Source organism: Dromaius novaehollandiae, chromosome 21 (assembly GCF_036370855.1).
Source record: "Dromaius novaehollandiae isolate bDroNov1 chromosome 21, bDroNov1.hap1, whole genome shotgun sequence".
Classification (NCBI taxonomy): domain Eukaryota; kingdom Metazoa; phylum Chordata; class Aves; order Casuariiformes; family Dromaiidae; genus Dromaius; species Dromaius novaehollandiae.
Window position 1 is genome coordinate 2,156,215 of NC_088118.1, and position 24,560 is coordinate 2,180,774.

Genomic DNA, 24,560 nt, shown 5'->3' on the forward strand with positions numbered 1-24,560 from the left:
TTAGGGCCAAAGATATTTTGAAAAAAATAACTTTTTTATCCCAGGCAAATTTAGAGTTTGTTTTCTGAAAGCCATGATGCAGTCTATTATGTACTTGATCTGAAGCTTCTCTCAGATGGAATTGTATTGCTGTCTCCGACCCAGGCTGCAGCTTTTCTGCAAGCCTGAAAATTCTCCAAGTGATTTCCAAATACCTACTTCATGATTTTACGTTTAAAGTGCCTCATCAGGAATCTCTAGCTAGGGATACATTATGAAATAGTCTCAGCAGCTGCCATTATTAACTGTGTCAGTGTATGTGAACACAGCCACAGACAATGAGTCAGTGATACAATGTTCTTAGAAGAGGACAAAGAGGGGTTATCATGACCACAGGATCCCTTGAAACTGGCAAAAAGCAGGGAAGGAAAAGGCACTGGGGTTTGGACCTCATGTCTGGACACAAGACATTGCAGACTATGTAAAGAAGGGCAGACTTTAGGCATAAGCTTTTTTTGTAATTTTTATTTGAACACAGTATTCTGACAGAATGCAAAGTCAAAATCCTCAGTTAGTATCAGTATTTACACCGGTGAGAATGGGAATAAAGGTGGAATTGATGTTTCACTTGGTAAAAAGATTTTTTGTTTTTTTTGTTTTTTTAACAAGATAGAAGGCCCCCAAAAGTAGGGAATGCTGGGTAAGGATGTCAATGGAGGGTCTGAGAACAACTATCAAAACAGCCTAGTGTGAAAATCTGGGGTTTGAAGGCTCCATAGAAAAGTGTGAAAATAAAACTCCACTCTAAAAGCTGAACAACTGGATGCACTATTATCTCATCATCTTACATATGGTGCAGCATGAAATGTAATCACTCCACAACTAAAAGCTGATCAGTCTGAGTTGCCATATAGATATATATATATGTATGTCACAGATACATATATAAACCTATACAGCGTAAACGGCATCAGGTTGGTCCCTCTTCATAGGTTTAAATAAAAGCAATGAAGCCTAAGCGATCTTGGAAGTGGGATATTTCTAAATTAAAACAAATTATTCTTCATTAAGGGCAAGTATAAAAACAAACTCGAGAGTTAATCTACAAGTATTGGGTATTGAGAGGCGTCAGGTGGGCATTAAAAAGGAGTTGGATGGACAGTCCCAGTGTTCAGGCAACCACAGGGTTCACTTCTGCTTTGGAATGACACTCCGTGAATCTCGACACAAACCCACTGCAGTCAGCAGAGTGCTTTCTAATGATGTGGCTGGGTGTTGGATCGGGCCTTGAGCTGGTTACCTTTCAAGAAAGAAATGCCAATTCAGGTAACAGTTACCACAATTTACACCTGGTAGGTGCTGACCAGTGTCACTGGGGATGTTTCTGGTCATCAGCATTTTGCAGCATTTGTTTCCTATCTGCTGCTCAGCTCTCAGTGGGTAATAACTCATGAGGTATAACATACAGTTGACAAAAACAGTCAACAACTTCACAGAAATGATGAACAAATTGTAGTGGTCATCCCCAGGAATGGAGGTACACACTGTGTGCCCACTAGTCCTCTGCTGTCCCAAGCACTTTCCCCAACTGTAGACCATCGTAGCGTTTTGTGCCACATTTATGGACTGCTTTCTTAGAAAAAAAAATTCCTAGGGACCGTGGGCCAAATTTCCCCTTACTTACACCGACACTGCTGTGATGGGTCAAGCAAGGGTGAAATTTGACACAAGGTTTTGAACTGAAAACCCAACCTGCTCTGATGGTCTGTTCAGGATGGGTATTGCATGAGTGTCTATGCCTATATATATAGTCATCCTCCATTTCCATCCCCAGGAGCTGAGGAAAAAATGCAAAAAACCCCACACTTAGCAAATGACAAGACCATTATTTTTCACAGTTTGAAATTACAATCTAGTGATGTCACTGTTAAAGACTGCATAATTAGAAGAACACACTGACGAGAGTGGCTCAATGTATCTGAGCCAAACTACAGTCGCCCTGCCCCCCATCATCCTTCTCTTCGTTACCTTAGCACAGCGGAATGGATGCCAGAGTCAGCTCGGTTTGATTTTTCATTTAAAGGCTTCTGTTCCACATAAGAGTTGTTCTCTTTATTTTTTTTTCCTGAATTATTTTTTCAAATCTGAACTATCTGCTACACCTTCCACATCCAAACTATGTTGAAGCTTTTATTATTTATTTCAATACTATGACAAAGAACACGTTTCACACTAAAATAGTCACGCACCCACAGTGCACAAGCTTGCAGATCTAAAGTAGAAGAATAATAAAAAAAAAAAAAAAAAGAAAAAGAAAAAACCACAAACTCCCAAAACAACCCCCAAAAGAAGGAACATCTCTATGGGCTGGTCTTCTCCTACTTACCTCTACTTCTCCCTCACTCAAGCCTCCTTTCTCACCCCAAAATCTTAGTGTTGCTCTGCAACTCCATATGATAACTGTCACTGATAAGCTCCTCCTACATAATGATAACATGCACCCTACATCAACCTCCTTTTTTGACTGTCGAAGACATGATCCAAAGACCAACGAAATCAATGAGAGTCCTCGCACTGATTTCCAAGCTCTCAGTCTCAAGGCTTTGATTTGGCAGAGCACGTATGGATGACAACACACGCGATGGAGCTGCTTTTTCAGGAGCGGTCTTGTACACGGCATGACTCCTGTGCTCATGAATTTGATGCACGTGAAGGAAGGACACTCCTTTTTTGGTGTACCACTCCTCAAAAGAAGACATTATTTTCCTGAAGTGCATAAACTCTCTCCTTTTAAACCTGCTTTTTAGGGTGAAAGTAACTGGTACCTACCGACCTACTAGGGGAGAACTGATATAGTCAAACACCTGAGACTAGAGCAGACCAGACCAGACCAGCCCTAACTATACAATCTTCCTTCTGCTTGTCAAAGCTCTGGGAGAGTTCCATGAAGAAAAGGGTAGAATGTCTTAGAAAAGCAGAGATAATATTTCTCTTATGCAGTCAGGCCCAAATCCAGCAAGGGACTTACACTTCTGCTAACTTTAAGCATATAAGGACTTTCACCAGCAACTCTCCTGTTTGAAGTGTGTGTTTATGTGGATTGCTGGATAAAGACCTTGATTCATGATAAGTAGTTTGAATACTCACCAAAAAAAAAAAAAAAAAAAAAAAAAGAAAAAGAAAAAAGAAAGAAAGAAAGAAAAAAAAAAGAACAGCATTACTTTTCTTCTTACTCCAGTAAGAAATAATAATAATAATAATAATTAAAAAAAAGATAAAGGGGAAACAACTACTGTAAACATCCATATTTAAAAATGTCTCCCTTTGCAAAGCAAGCATGCTACTAACCTAGTATCTATCGACCGTATTTACTTAAAAAAGGCAGCTATTTTACACATACATTTAAACACAACAAAAGTTAAAAAAATTGTCAATTGTAAACACTGGAAAGAACAAAAGTTGGCAAAAAATTAACATAAAATTTAAAGAAATGTAGAGTCTGAATACTGCAAATTGAAATATATCCCCGAAGCTGCAATTTTGGCATTCTTCCTAAAAAAAAAAAAAAAAAAAAAAAAAACAAACCCAACCCCCCCCCCATAAACGTCTAACGTGGAGAACAGGATTCAGTCACAAAGAGCACAAGACACTTTGCATACTGAACAAATACAAGGTGAACAGAAATTATAACTTATTTATGAGGCTTTACATATTTCAAACTTGACTGAAAAGTATAAAAATAAATTGTGGACTTTGTTCATTAAGTACCAGCTGTACCAAGTAGTACAAGTGGTTATATCTACTATACTAACCAAGGAAAGAACAGGGTCATTTTTTTCTTTCTTTGTCTGAGACTAGTTGATTTTGAGCTTCCTAACCATGCTGTAACTGGTATTTGCAATTTTGCTTATTTTAATATACACAGGGTCAGCTGAACCCTGATTTGGTTGTGGGTTTAACCCTGTTTTTAAAATGTATTTCTCCTTAAAAGCAAGTGCACAACAAATAGAACCTTTCTAGAAATTTAAAAAAAAGAAAAAGAGAGATCCCCCCCCATTTATGCATTTTCTGTTTTGTTTGTTTTTTAAAAAAAGGCAAAAGACACTAGAGGAATGAGATGTGTGGTGTGTTTTGTGTTTTAAATGCTCCGGTGAAGTTGTTCTGTCATTTGTTTTCATCTGTTGCTAATCATGCTTTGCTCTCATTTTCATTTGTTTGTGTGGCTTCGTTGGGAACCGTCTTGACTTCTGCTGGAGGTGTCTTAGTTTCCGTTGCTTGCACTTCAGATTTGTCTTCTACTGGGACTTTCCTGTAGAATAATCACCAAAATGGCAGGTTAGAGATAGAGAAAGAGGTTATCTGCTGGCGTCTCTCTTTTTAAATGAGATGAATTAGTGATAAGGAAAGAGTATGTGTTCTGGAAAAACTCAGAGGTATCTCCTTGATAGAGCAAAATGATAAACGCAACAAAAATAAAATCACACACTGTCCCACCTCTCTTCCCAGCTTTGTTTAGCTCTAGGGAAATCTTTCTTGATTTTCCTTCAGGCAGCAGCAGCAATGAGAAGCATGCTGTGGTATGAAATGCCACAGGAGCAAAAGGAAAAACACACGCAGTTGCAAGGGATTTAATTTTACCAATCACTCATTTATGTGACTCAAATGTCCAATTAAAAGAGACTGCAGACACAGACTTTTTAGCAGTAGATCTTTTTTCCTATAGGAAGTCAGTCTCAGAATTTCACACTATGTAGCACAAAGAGAAACACAGCAGAAGTGCAATCTGTCTAACATTTTCACAGGTCTAAGGCAGGTCAACATCCTCACAGGCTAAAGCTCACTCATCAGCCTGACTTTAGGCACTTTACTGAAGAATCAGAGAAGCTCATTTGTCCTGTGCTCCCTTCGCAGTCACGGAAAGTGCCACACAAGGCATATCTGGTTTTAGGCAGACAAAGCCTCCTCTCGAAGTGCTTACCTCATCTCATAAGCCACAAAGTCAGTCTGGAATGACTGCAGTCCTAATTTATCCTGCCTAGCAGGTGAGGTGAATCTGAGCCTGCAGTCAAAATACTGATTTGCACCAAGGGAAGCAAATGTGCTGCACAGGTTCCTAGGTAAAAGGTAGCTGTACTGAAATTCTTGGAATTCACAATGGCATCAGTCCAAATAAGAGAAGCTACAGGACTACTCCAATTTACACCAATTAGAAAGACTGTTGGAAGCTCTCCTGCCAAGGTGGAATCAATGCACTCCATTGTGTGCCAAATCAGCAACGGGCAGCTCTGCTCTCTCACCGACACCCATGTAGTAGCTGCTGAGTGCTCTCATCTTTCTCCATTGCTTCATGCTGACTTCAGGGGAAACAAGTGGTCTGGCCCAAAGTCTAGTTAAGTCAAGACACAGATGTTTTTAGGCTCAGGTGCCATATAAGTATTTTGGGAAAAGGAATGGGGACTCATTGTTTCCTATTTCCCAATAAGCTCTCATTTCTTGTGCTTAAAGTTCTTCTATTTAAACCTACCATAAGGATAAATCTCAGCAAAGTCAAGTAAGTGCCTTTATTTTTCCTCCCTTTCTCTCTCTCCCCACAGAAAACTCCTGGCTCAGGGTTGGTGAAAGAAAGGACAAATACTTTGTTTCCATCAGTGGAGGCTGCTAAGATTATCTGAGAATGAGCTGGCTGGGTGCAAGATGATTTAACCAGAGACAGAAGTAACCTATCGGTCTCGGACACTACTCACACATTCCTAGTACCCTGGTTACATCCACTTGAGGGTCTAGCTAATGAGATTTCTGGGGCTTTGTTTCACTACTTTTGCTTTGTTCACTGTGGCACCAACTTGGCAGTTGTTATTGATGGCTATGGAGGAACAGGAGAGGGATGGCTTAACAATAAAACATTCTTGTGGCTAAAGCTGTCCTTTCTGAGGTATTTTCACAGTCCTTTTGATTCTAGGACTTATCTGAGTTGGACGGAGGGCAGAAAGAGCGCAGCTCTGCATTTCACCATACCAAGAATTCATTTTACTTGGTGCATACCAAGCTATATTCATTCAGTTGAAACACTTCCTCACTATGGGCAACTCATTTCCTACCTTCCTTCAGTTCAATACCAGACCACAATGCTCTATTAGACATTGTTTGTCTCTTTGCAGCACCCAGCACACCAGGGCACTGGCTTTTAGCCACTGTAAAGATAAGTGAGCATGGATACCTCTGCTACGGAGCTGCTCAGCTGTGCTCACCATGGCTGCACAGCACCCTCCAAACCCAAGTGATTCTGCTGTGCTGCCTGGAGTTTCTGGAGAGGGCCAGATGCTCCATAGCTTTCTGGGGCAGAAGTCAGTGCTGTGGAATAGTCACATGGCAGCAATGTCTCATGACTTACGGAAAGACAGGAACACAGCTGGGAAGTAGGGAGACCAGAGTCACAAGATGTAAAGGTGCCTGAATAATACAGTGAAACAGCATGAGTTTTCACTCAGGTCTGGAAAGAAGAACCTGGCTCCTCATTCTACAGTGTCTGACTTGACTTCTCATCTGTGGGTGCTAATACTGTTGTAATCACAGCATCACTCCAGAGAATCAAAGCCCATGCTTTATTTTGCATTAAATATGAAGCTTCCACCATGGAGTAATTTTCCTGGAGAACTGACAACGGAAAAAGTTCTAACTAAAGCTGTGAGAGGACGTCTCCACTGTGATTGCTGTAGCATAGCTGAGATATATCTGAGTGAGGTTTAAACCTAGCTTTAGAACAGCTAGTTAGGATCTCAGCAGCAATCTAGCTGAGACAGCATTCAGAACCATTTGTAAAAGCCAAAGATGCAGTGCAGACTCAGCTTTGTGTTTTTGGGAGCTGTTCCCACAAGTCTGAGCTGCTCTTTCAGGAGTCTTTCCTTTGTTAAAGCACAGACCCTGTTCAGGCAGGAGAGAAGAGATACTCCTTCCATGTGATCCTCCTCTGTCAAAACATGGTGTCCAAATAGGAAGCCAGAAGGAGTAGCGAACTTAAGTACTTGCACCATAAAGAGTGGTCTATGCATTTTCAATCAGCATTTTCCAAGCTTTTGCTTTCACAGCTATCACCAACTGCTGTCCAAACTAACACAGTAAGTACGCTCTCGTTCAACATCTGCATAACAGCTGGGGACCCTCCCTTCAGTTACCTGGGTGAGGAGTTAATGCTGCTTTCATTCTCTAGTTACAGTGTCTCCTGCCAAACACAAAGTGCAGACTGGTCACAGCTAAGGAAAACGCATCCTCTCCAGATGGCATATGGCTCCAAAGGCCCTCTAGAGTTTTCTGACTAGAAGCACGCTGATGCTCCCCAAATAAATCAGTTGTGTAAAAAGGAGACCTGGCACAGTGGATGGAGACTCATTCCTGCTACACCAGAATGACACAGTACCAAGTTATCCTTACCCAGCTCTGATGCTGACTGCTCCCCTTCTCTGACAGGATCACATTGCCTTACCCTTTTGCTAGTTTAGGGACAAATCCAGAGAGGTACTGTGCTTCTGCATTTCACAAGCTTCTGCTCTGCCCCAGAGTGAAGTAAGTACTGAATGGCTCCAACTGTTACGTTAACAAACTCAATTTGGGTGATTGTGCTCAGTGAACTGAAGGAACTTAGTGCCTCTGAGAATAGCACTTTCTCTGCACCAAACTGAACTGTTTCTGGTCTCTTTCATAAAGGAAGAATCTAGGACTGGACAAAGCTGAAAAGAAATCTAAAGAATTAACACATTAATGACAAATGCCTGGAATTGCCTTTTCTCTGCTGCCCTGACGCAATCTATTCCTGCTTTTCTCCTGGACTTTTAAAGCCAAGCCCTGCCTAGTGGGTTCACAGGTGAGTTAGTTTGCTAAGGAAACAATGAGATTAGTTAAGAGAACACCCAACAAGAACACAGCACAAGCACTAGTGCACAAGAGACAGCACACAACCAACAGAAGATTAAAGCCAGCCATACTCGGTCTTTGCAGGTGCAGCAGGTACAGAGCTGTCTGCAGTGGAAGAAGCAAGCTCATGAGCTTGCCCGCTAGTCGCACTGCCAGGAGTAGTAGTGCCAAGAGCTGCAAAAACATCCTTTGCAAGATCAATGTCTGGTGTCTTGAAGGTCCCTTCGTCCATTTTAAAGTCCTCATTCTGGGAGGGGACTGTGCTGCCTGAAGCAGCCTCGCTCTTCAGATTGCTTGGGTTCTTGGCTGTCTCTGTCGGGCTCTTCACTGTACTAGGCTGTACAGCTTCCTTTTCAGGGCTCTTGGTGCTTGAGACCTCCTGCTTGGGCTCTGATGGAGCTGGAGGGCTAGCGAGGTTGGCAGGGGTTGGGGCAGCTGACTTGTTACCAGGTGCCACTTTGGAGGTCTCGGCCATGTTAGCAACAGCGCTGGGGCTGAGCACTGCGCCTTGGTTGGCCAGGACACTTGAAGACAAATTGTTAGTAGTTGGAGTAGAGCTTGGGGTATCACTGAGATCAACAAGGGGGGCCACTTTGGGGGTGGAGGAGGGTGGTGGTGAAGAGATTGAGGCAGCTGCCCCTTTGGCTGGAGTGGGCTGGCTAGGCGACATGGAGTTTGAGTCAGGAATGGCCGTGGCTGGCAGGGCAATACTGGAGGTCAGTGTAGTGGTCTCGCTGGTGGGGCTGTTCTGAGCAGTGGCAAAGGTTTCAGTGATAGTGTCAGAGTTAGTGGTGCCCGTGGTTACAGAAGGCAGCATGTCCTCAACGGTAGCTGCAGTATCAGCAGGGTGCCTGTGAAGAGGACAGGAGCAGAAGAGAAATAGAGACAATGAAGCCCATAAATGACAGCAGGGGAAAGGGGAACAGAACATAAGTGCGAGAAGGCAAGTGGGTGGCACAGCAGCAGCAGCATGGCGTGTGGTTACAACACACAGAGAACATGGAGGCAAAGGAGGAGAAACCCTTCAGAAGTCAAATGTGCAATGGGTAACAGGTGCTGGCTGGGGAGATCAAAAAGCAACCAGGAAGAGTAGGAAGAGCAAAGAGGACACATCCTACACGAATGGCTTGTTCACATAGATTTTGGTGGAAGTCTTGGCCAAACTTAACCCCAACTGGCAACTTGTAAAAAGACTCTTCTCTTTTAGTCCAACTTTCCTCCTCAGTCTCTTCCACTTAACCTCACAATGAACCTTTCTCCTCATTCCTTAGGCTTGCAGCCCTGTGCCATGTCTCACCACAGAACAAGGTCCCAGTGTGGGACCCTGAAGCCAGTCCCTTGTCTTGGCCCTGCCTTCTGCCTTCCGGTCTAAGGCCTTCATCAAGCCACACAGTATGTAACTCTCTTTCTCAGACACACACATGATATATATACACACATGCAGCTTTGAGATGATGTTTTCTACCCTTCTGAGCAGATTCATGTCTGTCTGTTCTGGCTGGAACAGGGTTACTTCAGGACAATCAGTTACGGGACAGTGTAACCTTGCTTTAGCAGCCATGATATAGTACTGGCTGGCTTAACAAGTACGGGAATGTGAGGCTAGGAAGCAAATGGTTGAGTGAGAAACCAGCATGCCTGAGAACACCACCTCAGGCTTATTAAACGAGGGAAAACCTCCATAGAGGAGGATAATTGAATTAAAACTCTGATAAAACACTCCAAGAAAAATACAAGACTATAAATCCAAATATTCCACAGTGCTGCACATCTGTATTTCAGTGCTGCTTGTGGACGTGGCTTCCTCTCACCTCACAGAGATTTCCAGCAGTCATGTTACTAGTGAGTTCTACTGCTAATCTGACCACCTCACCATTGTGATGGCTCCACTGAAGGAAGAAAGGACTCCAACTTGTGCCAACAACCCCAGACCTGAATCAAATATTAACCCCTTAAAGCAATTACGTCTTCTTCAAGAAATGAAAGTTAAACCTGTGGTGAAAGGTTCAACTTGCAAAAGAATGCTGTCAGTGCCCATGGAAGCTTTGTAACGCATCTTGCTTCTACACGACAGAGCGGTTCCAACAACCTAAAAACTGATTAGGGTGAGCTCTTTTCCAGTTCATGTCATAACCGGCTCAAGATAAGGCAGGTCAGTTGGAGTCAGCTTTGTGCCAGAGATGATGCAAACACGCAGAAATGGCTCAACTTCTCTGTCAGCTGCTACCCCACGGCATTTCAACAGCTCATCCCATTATTATCCCAGAAGCTATGGAATAGGTACCCAGAGGGTACTAGAATTGTAGCAGTTTAGGAGAGGGCTTAACGTGGATACTGGACAATACTTAAGCCTTGCCAATTCCAGTTAGCACAGATACGCAGACCCAGGCTCTGAACAAGTTCTCTGACAGAAACAAAACCTGTACACAGCTCTCAACCCTCTCCCATCTCAAGGAATAATCAGACTTGCCATGCCTCCCTGAGCATCCAGAGCACAGCTACTCTGTTGCTATCAGCGCAGACAGGTGTTGTCACAACAGGGTGCTCTCACACTCATCGGGCACACTGGAGAAGAGCTCAGCCAAGAGTCAGTTTCAGCTTGGGGCTGCTTTTGCTCTTGATCCCTTTCAACAAACCAGGACAGGTGACTGATCTATGCTTTGGACAAAACTGGCAGAGGCAGGCCTTCCAAGCAGCAGTCCTTCATTCTCCTCCTTTCCCTTCCAATGCTGGAAATAGAAGAGTCGCTAAATCTGGGGGAAAACAGGAAGGATTTCCTCACTGCTATGTGAGAAACTGGGTGTGGACACTTTCTCCTCTCTTCCTGCCCTGAATCACGTATATGAGAGATCAGGGATTAAAGCAACTGAGGACACTGTATTGACCCTGTGCTAAGATTGCCTAATATCAACATACTCTGGCTCTGTCAGCGGTGTGGTCTCATTGGGCTCTGTATGTTTTCCCCCATCGTGGTTGGGGGTCCGCTCCTCTTCAGTCCGCACCTCCACAATAGGCTCCTTGGACTCATCTTTCCTGTAACAAGGGAATTGCACAGAGATTGGTTCCTGTTCATACTAGATATCCTCCAGCAAAGCCATACCTCAAATAGATGGTGACTTTGGCAGAAACAGGCCGGCCTGAACAGCAGCTTAGTTTTTTGTCACTCCCCCTTCCAATTGTTACCTACAGCGCAGAAGAGCACTGTAGCGTCCAGCATTTGGGTCAGCCATTTACTGACCTCTAACACAAATGGGACAGAAACAAAGAAACGCCTGAAGAAACCCCTGCCCAGAAATATAAAGCAGAACCAGGGTAGCCCCAAACCTTTTCACTACCCTTTTTTCAGAGGTGGGGCAACCAGAACTCTCTGAAGCACTTTTTTTTTTTCTCCCCAGAGTTGAAGACACGCCTTTAAAAGTGTAAGTTTCCAAGAGAGGGATGGACCACAGGTTCAACCTCTTCTAGATTAGGTGTGCCAAAGGGTACCATGGGACCGCTTCAGGCTGAAGGGACGCAGTGCTCAACAGAAGGACTGAGAGAAAGGAAGCAGTGACAGTACTCACGAGAAGGCGGCTTTGCCCTCCTCCATGTCTTTGCCCTTGGCTCCTGGGCCAGATTTCCCACATAAGTTGACAGCAATGCACATCAGCAGGCCACACTTGTTCAGGAAGTAGCAGGTGACATCCACAGCCACCAGGAGCAGCACAAAGATGACAATGAGGATGCCTACGATGGCAGCAGTCCCAAGGCCTGTTGTGGGGCTAGTGCTGGCTTTAGAGACCAAAAGAGAAGAAAAGAAGGCATTATAGTTAAAAGAAGGTGAGTTGGGGCTAGCTATAACTCAACTCTGGCTATGCTACCTTCTCACTAGTAGCCTCATGTTATAAGCAGTACTTTATCCTAGAGACATGTGGTACAATTTACCTGAAAAGATAGATTCAGTGGGACTTCTCACATCTCTATTGGACTATGGCCTAGAAAGCAAACGATAGAAACCTCTTCTGCTCTGGCATATACCCAATTGAAAAAGTAAAGGGCTTCTATTCCCCTCCACCACTTCTCCTTCCCTCCCAAGGGAGAAGGGTCTACAGAATGACTTTGGCGCTGCCAGCTGGCATAAGGACAAGCATCATGTCTGGAAATGAAGCCTGGACTCTGCAATAAGGCTTGCCCTGCTGGGACGCAGAACACAGGGAAATGTTTGCGGGGTCTCAGTGTTGATTAGCCCCTTACATGCAGAAAATAAACCCAACTCAATTGGCTGACTGGCTCAGTGGACTTTATTAATAGCAGGGGTCTTGCAAGGAGCTCCCAGTCTCTCAATATGTTCCTGCTCCCAGGCAAAACACTCATGTGCACAATGCTTCAGAAGTCCTACCACTTGAGATCAGCTTCCACCAGCACAAAAGAGACCAAAGCACAGCCCTTAGCAGAGATAGACTGGCATCCCACAGCATTCAGGGATGTGAGCGAGGTATGCAGCAGAACTAGGACTCACAGTTTATGAAATCCCAGGAGGAGCCAGACTTTCTAAAGGGTTCCTTCTCTTCAAGTCTTGCTCTAAAAACCACTGAACTGGGAAGGTCTGCTAACTTCTGTAAAGGGATGTTTTGAAACAAGGTGGTGGTGAGGTCATCCTAGAAAGCAGGACTAGTAGTTCCTGAAGGGGAGAGATGCGCTAAACCCCAGATTCCATCAGCTACCTCCCCTCCCCTCACGGGAGGCATGCGCATGCCTACGTGTATAGAGAGAACAGTGCCAGCAGGCACCTCCGCAGGACAGTCATGAGCATAAGATTTGTACAAATGAAAACTTAAGTGTTTCTTCAAGGCAGCAGCCAGGCAATAACCAATGAAATCCAACACACAGGCAAGAGATTTAAGCTCACATACATACTAGCACACAGTTTAACTAAACCTCAGGCTGCTATCTGAAACTCACGAACTGAGATGATTTCAAAATTTGGAAAAAGAAGCAAGTCATTTACATACGTACCGCAAACCTGCAAATTTACGATAGTCAAGGCAAATCTATCTGGCAGTCCGGCATAAGCCCTCTGGAATCAGTTAAATCACTCAAAATGCAGCTTGTTAGTCTCAACTGTCATGTAATCTGCTTCTCACTGTTGGGCTGGGCACTCAGTAAAGGCCTGTGCAGCTGACAGGGTAGGTTACTGATGTTTACCTAGACCACTGAAGAGGATCAGTATGTTTGTCTTGGCCCTTGGAGGTCTGCTCTTTTTTTTTCCTTTAAGATGCAATTCTATCCCTTTCGCTACGTTTTTTTACTGCTGGACCTTTCAAACCCCAAACACTTGAAATCTCTTGTATGCAGAACAAGCTCAGCAAAGCGCTCCTCTCCCTCAACCTTTAGTTCATTACGTGTTCGCTTTGGCTGTAGAGAGATTATTTCTGGGGCTCAGAGACAGAGGGCCAATCCCCATGCCATGCAATTTATTATTTAAGAACACCTTCAACATGTGGAAGATAAGCCTTGTTCCATTTTGTGACCCTGACATGTATCGAGGAATCCAGACTTCCATAGACAAGTTTCTTTTTACATTTGACACTGCCTAAAAGCTGCTCCAAGATACCGGACTCTGACACTTACATCGCAAGTCCATTAAATGCTCAGCAGAATGTCTGTGCCAGAGAGAGATCAGTCCCTGCCAGCACCTTGCATCAGGCCACGTAATTAAAAGAATTCATCACACTTGATGCATGCAGGGATTCAGGTTGTCATATATTTGATCTCTTCTAATATATTCAGGATTCTTACATGGATTACTCAATAGCTAACATACTCTTTTTCACACCAGTTCCTGCAAGAGAAACTAGAGGTGTGTCAAGCTTTTCTTCTCACCTACAGATTCTTTCTGGGAATGAGCTCTGTGTCAGGCTAGTAATGATGCACAAAGAAAAGCATGACAGGGGCACAGAACTATGCTTTTCTGTTGTGCCTCTAAAATATACCTCATCCCACTCACCATGGCTAGGGAGAAACTAAACACGTTGTTCTGGGACAGAGGTAATTTTCCCATGTGCTAAAGATATCTCTTGGAGAATGTTCCATTTTGTGACTCCTACTCTGCCTCCTCTCCCTACCTACTTTTGTAAGACTTGTCAGTATTAGCTATAAAGTCCTTAGGTCAGGAATTATCTGTGGCACAAATCATGTCAATAACCTTCCACCTTGGCCTGCATCTTATCTCTGGACCACTGTACGTGACTCTGCAAGAACTGCAAATGCAAGTTAGGACAATGACAGCCTCTGCAGGCGGGGCACAGCCAAAAGCTCTGATTCCTCAGCAGGCAGAGCAGCAGGGACTGTTCTCACACAGTTTAGTGTTTACACATGGCTTTGGAATTAGGCAAGCTGCTTTACATGAACGGTAAGGAAGGAATAACTGACTCCTTCCCTAAACAGCAGTCGCTGTTAGCTGTGCTGCTGGAGATCAAAGTGTGCACGCATTTCCCAGGGGAGCCAGGGCCAGCCTGTTACCATCTCAGTCCTGGCAATACCAAACAGATATGTAAATAAGGACAGAAGAAGGTGGAAAAGAAAGGACACCCCTCTCTCTGTCATCAGTGTGACTCATACGGGTAAACTGGGGAATATGGCCATATTTGATGTTCAAGAAAGATGAGGAACAAGTTGAAATGAGCAAGGCAATACCACAATCTTGATTAAAGAACAGAAAAACAGACTCAGGAAACTCTATCTATTTAACTTAACAAAAGAAATCTGCAGAGATGAATCAGTCAGTCCAGCCCTTTGAATACCTATATGCAACAGAATAGTATGTATAATAAAAGGCACTTTATTTCAGCAAATATACAACAAGATTCAAAAGCTGGAAACAGAAGCTAAATGAGTTTAGGCTATAAATAATGTATGAAATTTTAACAGTGAAGGTAATTAAACACTGAAATGAGGTTCTGTTAATTGGAAAACATTCAATCAAGATGGTGGTAGACTTTATCGTAAGAGCTTTGCATTCGTTCAAACAGCAATGGATGCTGACAAGTCTTTGAATTTATCTACAATAAATTAAATAAGCATAATTGCCCTTTCAGGCTTTATAAACTAGGAATATATGAAATTTCAGACTGGGAGCAGAACATCACCACCTTCTCCATCAAATTTGGTTAAACAGAGATCCGGTTTACTTTCTAAACAGGAATGCTATGCGGATTACTTAGCACTATTGTGGAAAAGGCTGCCTTGATACTAATCCTAAATGGGGAGACGTAAGCAACAGAATGGCCCGAATACAAGGCACTGCAAAAGTGGAAGAAAAACATGGTTCCTGCCCCGAGCAAATAACAACCATTACAGTTAAAATAACAATGTCAAGTTCTCTGTTTGTGCGTGCATGTCCACATGTGTTTTTGTCACTCTTTCTTTATGCTTGGGAAGCACAACACTAGTTCTCTGATAGCCCCTGCCAAACACTAGGATCCATTGGGACAGCAGGCTCTCCACCCTGCATTAAAACCCAGCAAGTGCCAGATCTCACAAAACAACTAATTTTGTTAATGGGTACAGTGGAGGAACTGTCAGGCCTGTACTCAAAGCGATGGCTTCGTTATGTGATCTACAGTCTATATAAGTTTTGCTTTTACCTGGTTTTCATCAGCTTCTTGCGAGGCACTAAAAACACTTGAGAGCATAACATGAGCAAAATCTTAAAGGTCCACAGACAGAAGATCTGAAAGCTGTTGCAGGTATCCCATGCTTTATGGAACTTGCCCAAAGCACAGGTACCCACCCTACCAGGTAACCTGCAAGACTTTCCTTGCATGAAAGGTTACAAAAGACCAGAAATAACTGAGGAAAGATGGTCTTGTGATTAACACGCTGGACACACACACAGTCAAATCTAGGGTCAGTTCTCGACCCTGCTGCTGATTTTCTGTGCAACCCTGAGCAGCCACAGAACAGCAAAGCCTCAACTATCGTAACTTTCAGAGCTCTGCTGAAACCACTGCAAACAGCAGTTCACACCACTCAAAAGATCTGCTCTGCTGTCTTTCTGTTCTGTATCAGGATCCTATCTTTTATGTTAGGCTGCAATAGCATAAACCATTTTTAATGCTGCACTAGGGGGGCTCCCATGTAATTGTAAAATAATTCCGAGTCTCTTCAGTCCTTTTGGTTTAATGAGTATGAAAATATTGTTCTGATACAGTTGCTTTAAAGAAAATTTCACAAAAAGTGTAAGTGTAATTTTCAGTAACTCAAATTTCCTAACTAGTTCCGCTTTTATAAATTTTCATTCATCACATGACCTGATATTCCAAGTCTTTCAGAGACTAGCTATATTCTTAGAAAGGAAGAAAAATTTAAGAATCCTTAAAGACCTCATGACCTTGGAGGCTGAATTTTTATTTTCTGTGCATGTTTTGTGAAGAAATTTTGCTGTTGCTAGAAAACGCAGGAAATGTAGTATGTTATTCAGCTTTAGGAACTAGCACATTTGATTAAATTAAACTGATCAATGAGTATTTTAAGAATTATTCACACCATCCTATAGCTAAAATAATTTTGTATTTACTAATGTTAACACTTAACTAGTTTGGTGTGGCCTAAAACAACTTTACAAAACTATACTAGGATGTAAATAACTTGTCAGGTCATTGAGCATCAGATGCTAACACTGTGTGTATATAGGTGCATGTATATCACAGGTAAGTGTTACCATAAAAATGGATAGTGGAATTTTCTGACCTGATCCAGAGCCCATGCGACCTCATGAGGATCTTTCCATTGATTTCAAGTGATGAAGACTTGTCCAAATATGTGGAATACACCCTAATATGCATGGTAAAGGGTAATTATTTGCAAGCTTTAGACCCAAAGCAATATGCTGTTTTGCTCGTTAGAACTAAGAGGAAAAACGCCTCTATAAGTCAAATAAGGGAACACAAAATGTTAAAAAACGCTTTGAGTCCTTAACTCTAAAGAAGTGAAGAATTTCTTTTATTAATTATAAAAGATTTTTCAATGGAAAATGAGCTTCCTGCAAGAAAGACCTTTCTAAACACCCTTAAAAGGTACAGTACAATGACCAGACTGTGCTTCCTGCAATTCTGTAGGCATCTGTGCTGTTAGAGAGGGTAGAGTCACTCGGATATGTCTTCCCCATGGGGTCCTGGCTACAGAATGCTTAGGCACAGGTACACAGAGAGATGGAAAAGGAATGGACAAGAGCAGATGAGGTTTGAGGCATTTCAAATGTCCTACAATGTTTGGGAGAAAGGAGAGGAACACACAAAAATAAAAATTTGGTGCATCAGAAGAGAATGAAACTAAAAAGCCAGGAGCAAACCCATTTGTGGGTGCTAACAGCTTTAATTTGCACATGCTTGAAGTATCCTTCAAACAGGAAGTGCCAGATTTTAGAGATCTTATTCTCTCTAACACCTTGCGCAATCTCTAGTGGAGAAAAGCAAGATGCAAGCAACCATATATTCCATGTGACAATAGCTTCTGTTTCCATACTGAATTAGGCTTGACAATTTATGCTTGCTTTGAACGCAGCTACTGGCAGCAGAAACGCACAGCAGTCTATTGAACACTCCTTCCAAGACAAGAAGGCAGAAATACTAATGGCCTTCTTTTAGAGCGTCACCAATATTGCATGGGCGTCTGCTCCTAGCTTCAAGCTCTGTAATTTTCCTATGGCTGCTTCCCTTGGCAAGAATGAAAAGGGTTATGCAAGCATAAAGAGAGGGAAAAGTGTCAGCCAAGAGCAAGTCATACAAAGATCCTCTCTTGAGGAGTAAATCAGACTGTAAATCTGAACATCCACACAGTCTGACATTTGCCACAGTTGCCCTTCCTCTACACTTCCACAATGCCCCCGCCTCAGAGTGCCACTGGCTGCTCATTCCACGTCACTAGCTTCAAGAGTCAGGAAAGCACCTCTACTTCGTTTTATCTAGTAGCAACTGGAAGTCGTTGAGTAATTGATTCTGGCAGAGAACAACGTTATCAAACAAAGCGTTGCTGCAAAATGAAGGCAGCTGAAATAAGACCTGAACAGACATCTTTGAAACAAAATATATGGACCTGACAACAAATTGAGGGTACAGCTGCTGCAATCCCATGGGCCATGTGAGATTCTGCAAAGCTCTGAAGTTCATCTCACAGAGAGCCAACGTGACAGGGGACATCTATTCTAAGCCTCCCCGGGGGTATGACTTGTTCCTACGGAATATGTGCTTGCAAGGTTCTGGGCGCGCCAAAAATCTGAGCGATTGAACCTATTCTGGTTCCAGATCTAAATCTGCATCTCACCTCTGAGTGAGCACAGAAAAAAGAGGTGGGTTTTCTGCAACTTTTTTTTTTTTTTTTTAAATCAAGAATGAGGCCTGGCACCTTGTTAAATCTTGACTGTCAGACTTCAAGGATCTGACGCATACAATATAATAATTCATTTAAACTGGTGGTAAAAATATAAGTTATACTCCTTATTTTCACAAACACATGGACAGTAGCTTTTTTCAAAATTCCATGTTGACTGGATTCCTGTATTCAGATGAGCAGGGGATTCATTTCAAGAACTTTAGCCATGTAGACATATCTCATCTACATTAATTTTCTGGGCCTTGTCTAGTCACCAGACCAAGGCAAGCACCTTGGAAGGTGATTCATCTCTGCTGACTTAGGCACCTCTCTTTGAACAGGAAGAATGCCCCCTGGAGGTACTGGTCTCTCTCCATGGAAAACAATTATCTAAAATAATAGTTTAGGAAAGACATTTTAACAATTATGAACTGCATGAGATATACCTCAACCTCAACTAGTAAGCTCTGTCTGAGAGAGAGATGGCAAAGGGGAAACCCACAAAACAATTCAAAACCAAGTCTGAAGATGAACTTTTTAAACTCAACTATGGGGGAGGTTCACATGACTTGTTAGAATTATGATTATTCTTGCTGTATTTCAATAACATTAAGGTGTAAACTGAAACGGTCTAACCTATTTTCTACACTCTACAACACTGTGAACAAGTTAATAACCAACAGGCTAATGGTGTTGATAACTGAAGTTGTAAAGATGTTATAAATTTTGAGAGTGTGAGCCTATAAACCAAAATAATAAGCTCTGAAATGAAAAAAAATAGAAAGTGAGCTAAAAGCTGCTTTGGGAACTCAGGGATGCTTGTTTGTGCTACTGTGATTTTTGCCGAACCTATGCAGTCACTCCTGTCAAAGGATGCTGGCATGTAGAAAGATCTTCCAGTGAAATTCTGTACCTATATACTTTAAGTGGTACAATCAATTCTCAAAGCCTTTCACATCCCTCTGAGCTCTTTGTCTGAAGAGCTGTCACAAACATCACTGGCGTTTTCCATGCAAGTCTGCGTTGCAATACATCTTCTACAGTATGAAGGACTGAAAAGGACAGTTTGGAAGCAAGCCAGTTTTTTTGAAAGAAATCCACATGCTTATGTGTGCAACAAGACTCGCAGAAAGTTTTCACTTATAATTTGGATAGAAAAGAATGTCATAAATTACACTGGTCTGACTGAAAACAGACGGAGACTTATGTGCAGAGCATAAATGAGTAGTTAGACAAGATTAATGGCAAGGGTTTTTTGTTTTGTCCCTAATAGAATTTTGTTAGAAAGATTAATCCCACTCAGGAGCACTGATACTATTTGACGGATTCTGTACAGATATTTTACAGCTGTGTCTAAAACATGTCCACGATTTCATTGTTTGCAACCTGAGGCCCACTTACAGAGAATAAGAGAGAGAGGGAGAGAGACATCCAATTTTGGAAGGCTTAAGGGAGCTACAGAGCTCAATGGATTTCCCATGACAAAGGCAATTCACAAAGGGCACAGGTTCTTTTTTAAATAAAGACAATAAAGTGAAGAAAAAAAGTCAGCTGAAATTGGTTGAACGAAATGCAATACACAAGACTTGATAATAAAAGCTGCGTTATATTGAGTCAATTTACACCATGGATCAACCCTATCTGGTAGTGTCACATGCACAGTTAACCATGAATATTATTAAGGTTCAGTAATAATAATCATTTAGATGGTCAGGTTACTTGATTTCAGCTAATCTTTTCTGTTCAAATGGGAAGAAAAGGGATCTCTCTATGAAGGTGATAATACAGCAGTGGAGAACCAGACAGAATGTTAGACAAGCATCCATTGCAAACCTGTGTGCTCCTGGGCTGGATTATGCCCAGGATGCACGCTGGGCCATGAGATACTTGACCAAACATGAGGGGCCAATGAAGTTCCATGGGTTCAACTACATAAAAGAAAGAAAGAAAACTCTTACATGCAATTCCTACCAAGATGTTTCTTCTCAGGCCACTGCATCAGGAAAAACTTCTGATGGCCTTAAATTTTAATCCATATGCAAAAGCCGTCAAAGAAATTTCAGCAACCAATAGGATACTCCCTGACAATTTTTTCTTTCTTTCTTTCCTTCCAAGTCTGTGGGTTTCAATTTGTGGATGGGGCTTTAGAAATCTTTTCCACAATAAACAGTGAAGATCAGCACTAGATGTGTGCAGAAATCAGCAAAGACCAGCATTTTAAAAGCCTTTAAATATTGTACCTTCCTATGATGAAAAACAAAGCAAACAAAAAATCTCTTTACATCCATTAAAAAGGGGCAAATTCATTTTAAGTAACAAAAAATTTTAAAGAGAAAACACTTCGCTTAAACCTTTCCCACCCCTTAATACAAAATATTGATTCTTTCAAATAAAGTGATCTATCGTTTTTATATTTTGTGGGGTTTCTTTCTGAACTGACACAATCCACCGAAGCAAAACTGTTTGCTTTCATGCCTTGGTAGAAGCCAGGACTTTTAAAGCAAATACTGCTGTATTTTATTTTAAGTGTCTAACAGAGCAAAAGGAGAGTCATTGCAGAAAGAAGCAATGAAACAAAGGAGGACGGCGTTGATGGACTTCCCAAGGTCGCTGCAGGTGCCAGACAATGGTTCCCAGGAGGGGAAAATATGGTTGTTTAAAAACAAATTTGGTGCATGTGGCAAGCGTGGATGTTTCCCGTGAGGTCCAAGGTGACATGTATGACGACAGACATAGGAAAGGAACAAGGGGAAGAGGGGAGGGGGAGGGAAGAAAGGACGAGGAAGAAGAAAGAAAAGAGAGAAAGAGAAAAATAGATAAAAAAAATTAGGTCATAAATATAGAAAACATAAGAATCAAAGGTTTATTTAGTTTAGTAGATTAAAATGGCTAAAGGTTAGAGAAGAGCATTAGCACATTCACGCCGACAAAAGGGCTGGTTCAGAAGCTCAGCAATGCCAAAAGCTGCAGAGCAGGTTCCATGTCAGGATTTATGGGGTTAGCAAGCAGATGAGACTAAAATGAATGACAGAATAGAAGGCTCAGTGAGAAATGTAAGAAAATGATTATCTGGTATTTGAAAGGACAACACGGCCTTCTACCAAAGAAAAAAAAAAAAAAAGAAAAAGAAAAAAAAAGAAAAAAAGCGCCTTTATGGAGCAGACATTCCACCTAACACCCTGTCCAAGTCCTTCCCCAAAGCTTGGACCAAGGACTTGAATTTTAGATCCAGGTGAGTATAACCCTGCAAAAGCAAGACAGACTCAAGAATAAAGGCTAACTTTTCCATTAAGCCTTTCAGCTGCCTGCAAACTACTCTAACACAATGTTTTTTATAATACCCTTATCCTTCCAATAACTTTAAGGACATTGCGAAAATTGTACAGACATCATATTAGAGACGCTGGTTCTGACCTCCCCCCTATGCAGCTTGTTTCAAAATCAAAATATAAAAGCTAAACTCCATGAAAACTACAAGAGATGCTAAAGCAAAGTAATACACAGAGCTCCTTCATTACTGCAATTTGATGTAGCTGCCTTCATTTCAAGAGGGGCCTGTGATTTGCATGTCAGAAAAATTTAGCTGCCTCAAGGACTACTTTTCCTAGCGTTAGTAGTTTGGGGATTGGCTCAAGAAACCAAAGTGTCTGGAAATACCTCTGAAAACCTAATATAAACCAGAGTCCTCTACAAAATGAAAAAGCTAGAGAAGCAGAGTCACTGATCCAGCAGAGCTAGCAGCAATCACTTCACTGCACAATGCTCTACTTCCCTCTGAAACAGGGCACGTTCTTTCTGAGAATCCAACTGTATCGGTCTGCTGGGTCAGCCCTGCAGGAAACTTTCACTCTGAAAAAAGGGCTGCTTTTCAAAGTGCTCCCCTGGGGCCATTTAATACCGCTACCAGCATTTCAAAGTGCAGCATTTAAAATGGCAGCCTCAAATCCTGATTCCTCCTGTGTTTCACACCAGAGTAAGTGTGGAATAATTACAGGGAGGCCAAAGAAATTACACCCATGGGACCAAAATGGGCATTTTTCATCCCTACATTCATTTAGAGAGTCCTTGCCCATGTTACTGCTGCATTTAAAAGGCTCAGTGGAGTCTGGGCTCACTGCTCCTCCCATTGCTATGGACTACTGCATGAACACACTGTATTTTGGAGGAAACACAGCTCTCACAGATCACTAATATACCTGTGCAAAACATCCCAGCTGTCCCAGGTACATCTTGGCATCCCAGTGGAGCATGTAAGAAAGGCTAAGAGAGAATACCTGCACAGGAAATTAGTACTGGCTGCCCACACTCCCAGGGTGACCAGTACTTGTCATTTTTCCCTGGGGTGATACATAACTGTGCAAAGGAACCAACTTTCTGCTGTTCCCAGCCCACTGCCTTTGACTGCTCAGCTCTGAAAAATCCTTAAGGAATGCTTTGCCAAACTACCCCTACCTTCCCACCCCCACCACATCAGTCACAGCTGTCCTTCAAATATGTGACAGTAGTAAGTATTAGAGCTGTTGAAAATGCAAATCAGATTTTAAGTTGTTTAATGTGTTACTCGGTGTCCTTCCATCCAGGACGAGAGCCTCGTTAAAACACACATCTCAAACTCTCTTGTGCCCCATCTCCCTCCCCCTCCCTGCCATACATATTTTCATGCCCAAGCATCTAGGTCACTCTTTGTATGCTTAATAATGCTATTTGACTTAATCAAGTGGAGTTTCAACATGCATACAGCACAAGTCCTCGGCTTCATCCTTCAGAGAGGAAAGAAGGAAGGAATGCAGGGGGGAGCAGAGGCAGACCAAGGATTGATATTTCAGTGCAAGGGAAAGACTAAGAAAACATTTCAGCTGTTTCGATGAAAAATGTGAGACTTGCAGTTAAGAATCTAGAGGACAGAATGAAATCAAATCATTCCCTTCAATATGGGCCATCAACACCAATCTTGGCATGTATATGCTTAATTCTGGCTGGGTAGGGAGGACTTACTATGCTGGCTGACCAACTCACCAGTTTTCAAATTTTGTTTTTCACAGCATTCTGCTTCTGCCTCACTTTTTAAGGAGAGAGCCCTAATAGGTGATGTCTGTCCGAAACAACAGCTTCCAGCAAGATATTGATGCAATTTGGTTATTTTTCGCTAATGGACTATCCAGTGTTAAAACAAGGCTGTTTTTAAATTACTTTAAATTGATCTCCATTTCATTCAGCAAAAACCCTTCACAGAAACATCTTAAACTCCTCTTTCCAACCTCTAGCAACATCCTTAAGCCTTTATTCCTCCAAAGACTGAACCAGATGGACAAATGAACTGTAAGCAAGCACAAAGCAGGCTTGGAAGGGAAACCTGCATTGTGAAAAGCATCACATCAGAGATCTGAGTGTTCTTTTTTTTGCTTTGGTTTGAACTGGAAAGCCTACTTTCTGTTTTCAGAAAGCATTTTCTGCCTGCTGCTTTTCTCATTGGGCAATCCTGCCACCACGATACAAAGAGCCAGCATTCCTTGTGAACAGTCAGACAAGATTTGGCATGTAGCACTCTTATCAGTGCACTTGTAAAGCTGTACATACTGTAACATGGACTATAATACAGGTATGTACATGGCAAAACTAAGCTTTGGATGGGTAACCAGTTATGATAATGGCTTTAAGCAAGCAAGTTGTCTGGATTTACTCAGGCACATTAAGGGATGCAGCACTGTTGCATTAATTGGAAGCAGAAAACAATGGTAAAGCTAATGACCACCATACCTGGGATGACAGTAGGCTGAGCAGAAGTTCGGAAAGCATAGTGAGCTGGTTTGGACTTCCCTTGCTGGTTTTCAGCTATCACATAAACCTCGTACTCTGCATTCCAATCCAGGGACTTGAGCATGACATGGTCACTGCCAGAGGGAAGTCTGATCTCTGGTTTCCATTCTGAAGAATGCTTCTGCAGAACAGGGAGAGGGCAGGCAGGGATGCAAAACATACAGTACAACCTTAGTAGTCAGCTTTGAGATTAGGGTGACAGTGAAGTAACGGATGGAAAAGTGGTGGGGGCTTTTACACAGGCAAATGTTTCTTTGCTAATTCAGGGATGCTAAACTTATTTGCTGATAGCTGAAGGGGAGAAGAAAACCAATACTGAAGCAGCCTCTTTCCTGCTCACAGTCCTGTCTCCTGCAGCATCATCAAGCCTGAAGAAATCTATTCTTCCTCTCATCTTTGCCACATCACCAGACTGCTTTCAAAGGGAAAAAGCTGCAATTTCTGTATGTCTCTGCTCTGCAAAGCACTTTAAGAATGTTTTCTCAGGCCTTAATATGTCAAATTTA

General features: G+C 42.4%; 1 protein-coding gene across 5 annotated transcripts in view; it reads right to left on the minus strand.

Annotated features, from left to right (window-relative positions):
* Window positions 1-484: 484 nt before the first annotated feature.
* Window positions 485-24,560, minus strand: part of NCAM1 (neural cell adhesion molecule 1) — a 163,423-nt gene continuing 139,347 nt past the window's right edge. For 3 of the 5 annotated variants that reach the window (XM_064524219.1, XM_064524220.1, XM_064524221.1), the window contains 5 exons: window positions 23,995-24,175; window positions 11,451-11,658; window positions 10,804-10,920; window positions 7,959-8,738; window positions 485-4,288 (listed from right to left, as the gene is read on the minus strand). In XM_064524219.1, the coding sequence (XP_064380289.1) occupies window positions 4,168-4,288; window positions 7,959-8,738; window positions 10,804-10,920; window positions 11,451-11,658; window positions 23,995-24,175 (1,407 nt within the window). In that variant the 3' untranslated portion in view covers window positions 485-4,167. The remainder of the gene's footprint in view (window positions 4,289-7,958; window positions 8,739-10,803; window positions 10,921-11,450; window positions 11,659-23,994; window positions 24,176-24,560) is intronic. The other 2 variants (XM_064524222.1, XM_064524223.1) reach the window with 1 other exon arrangement.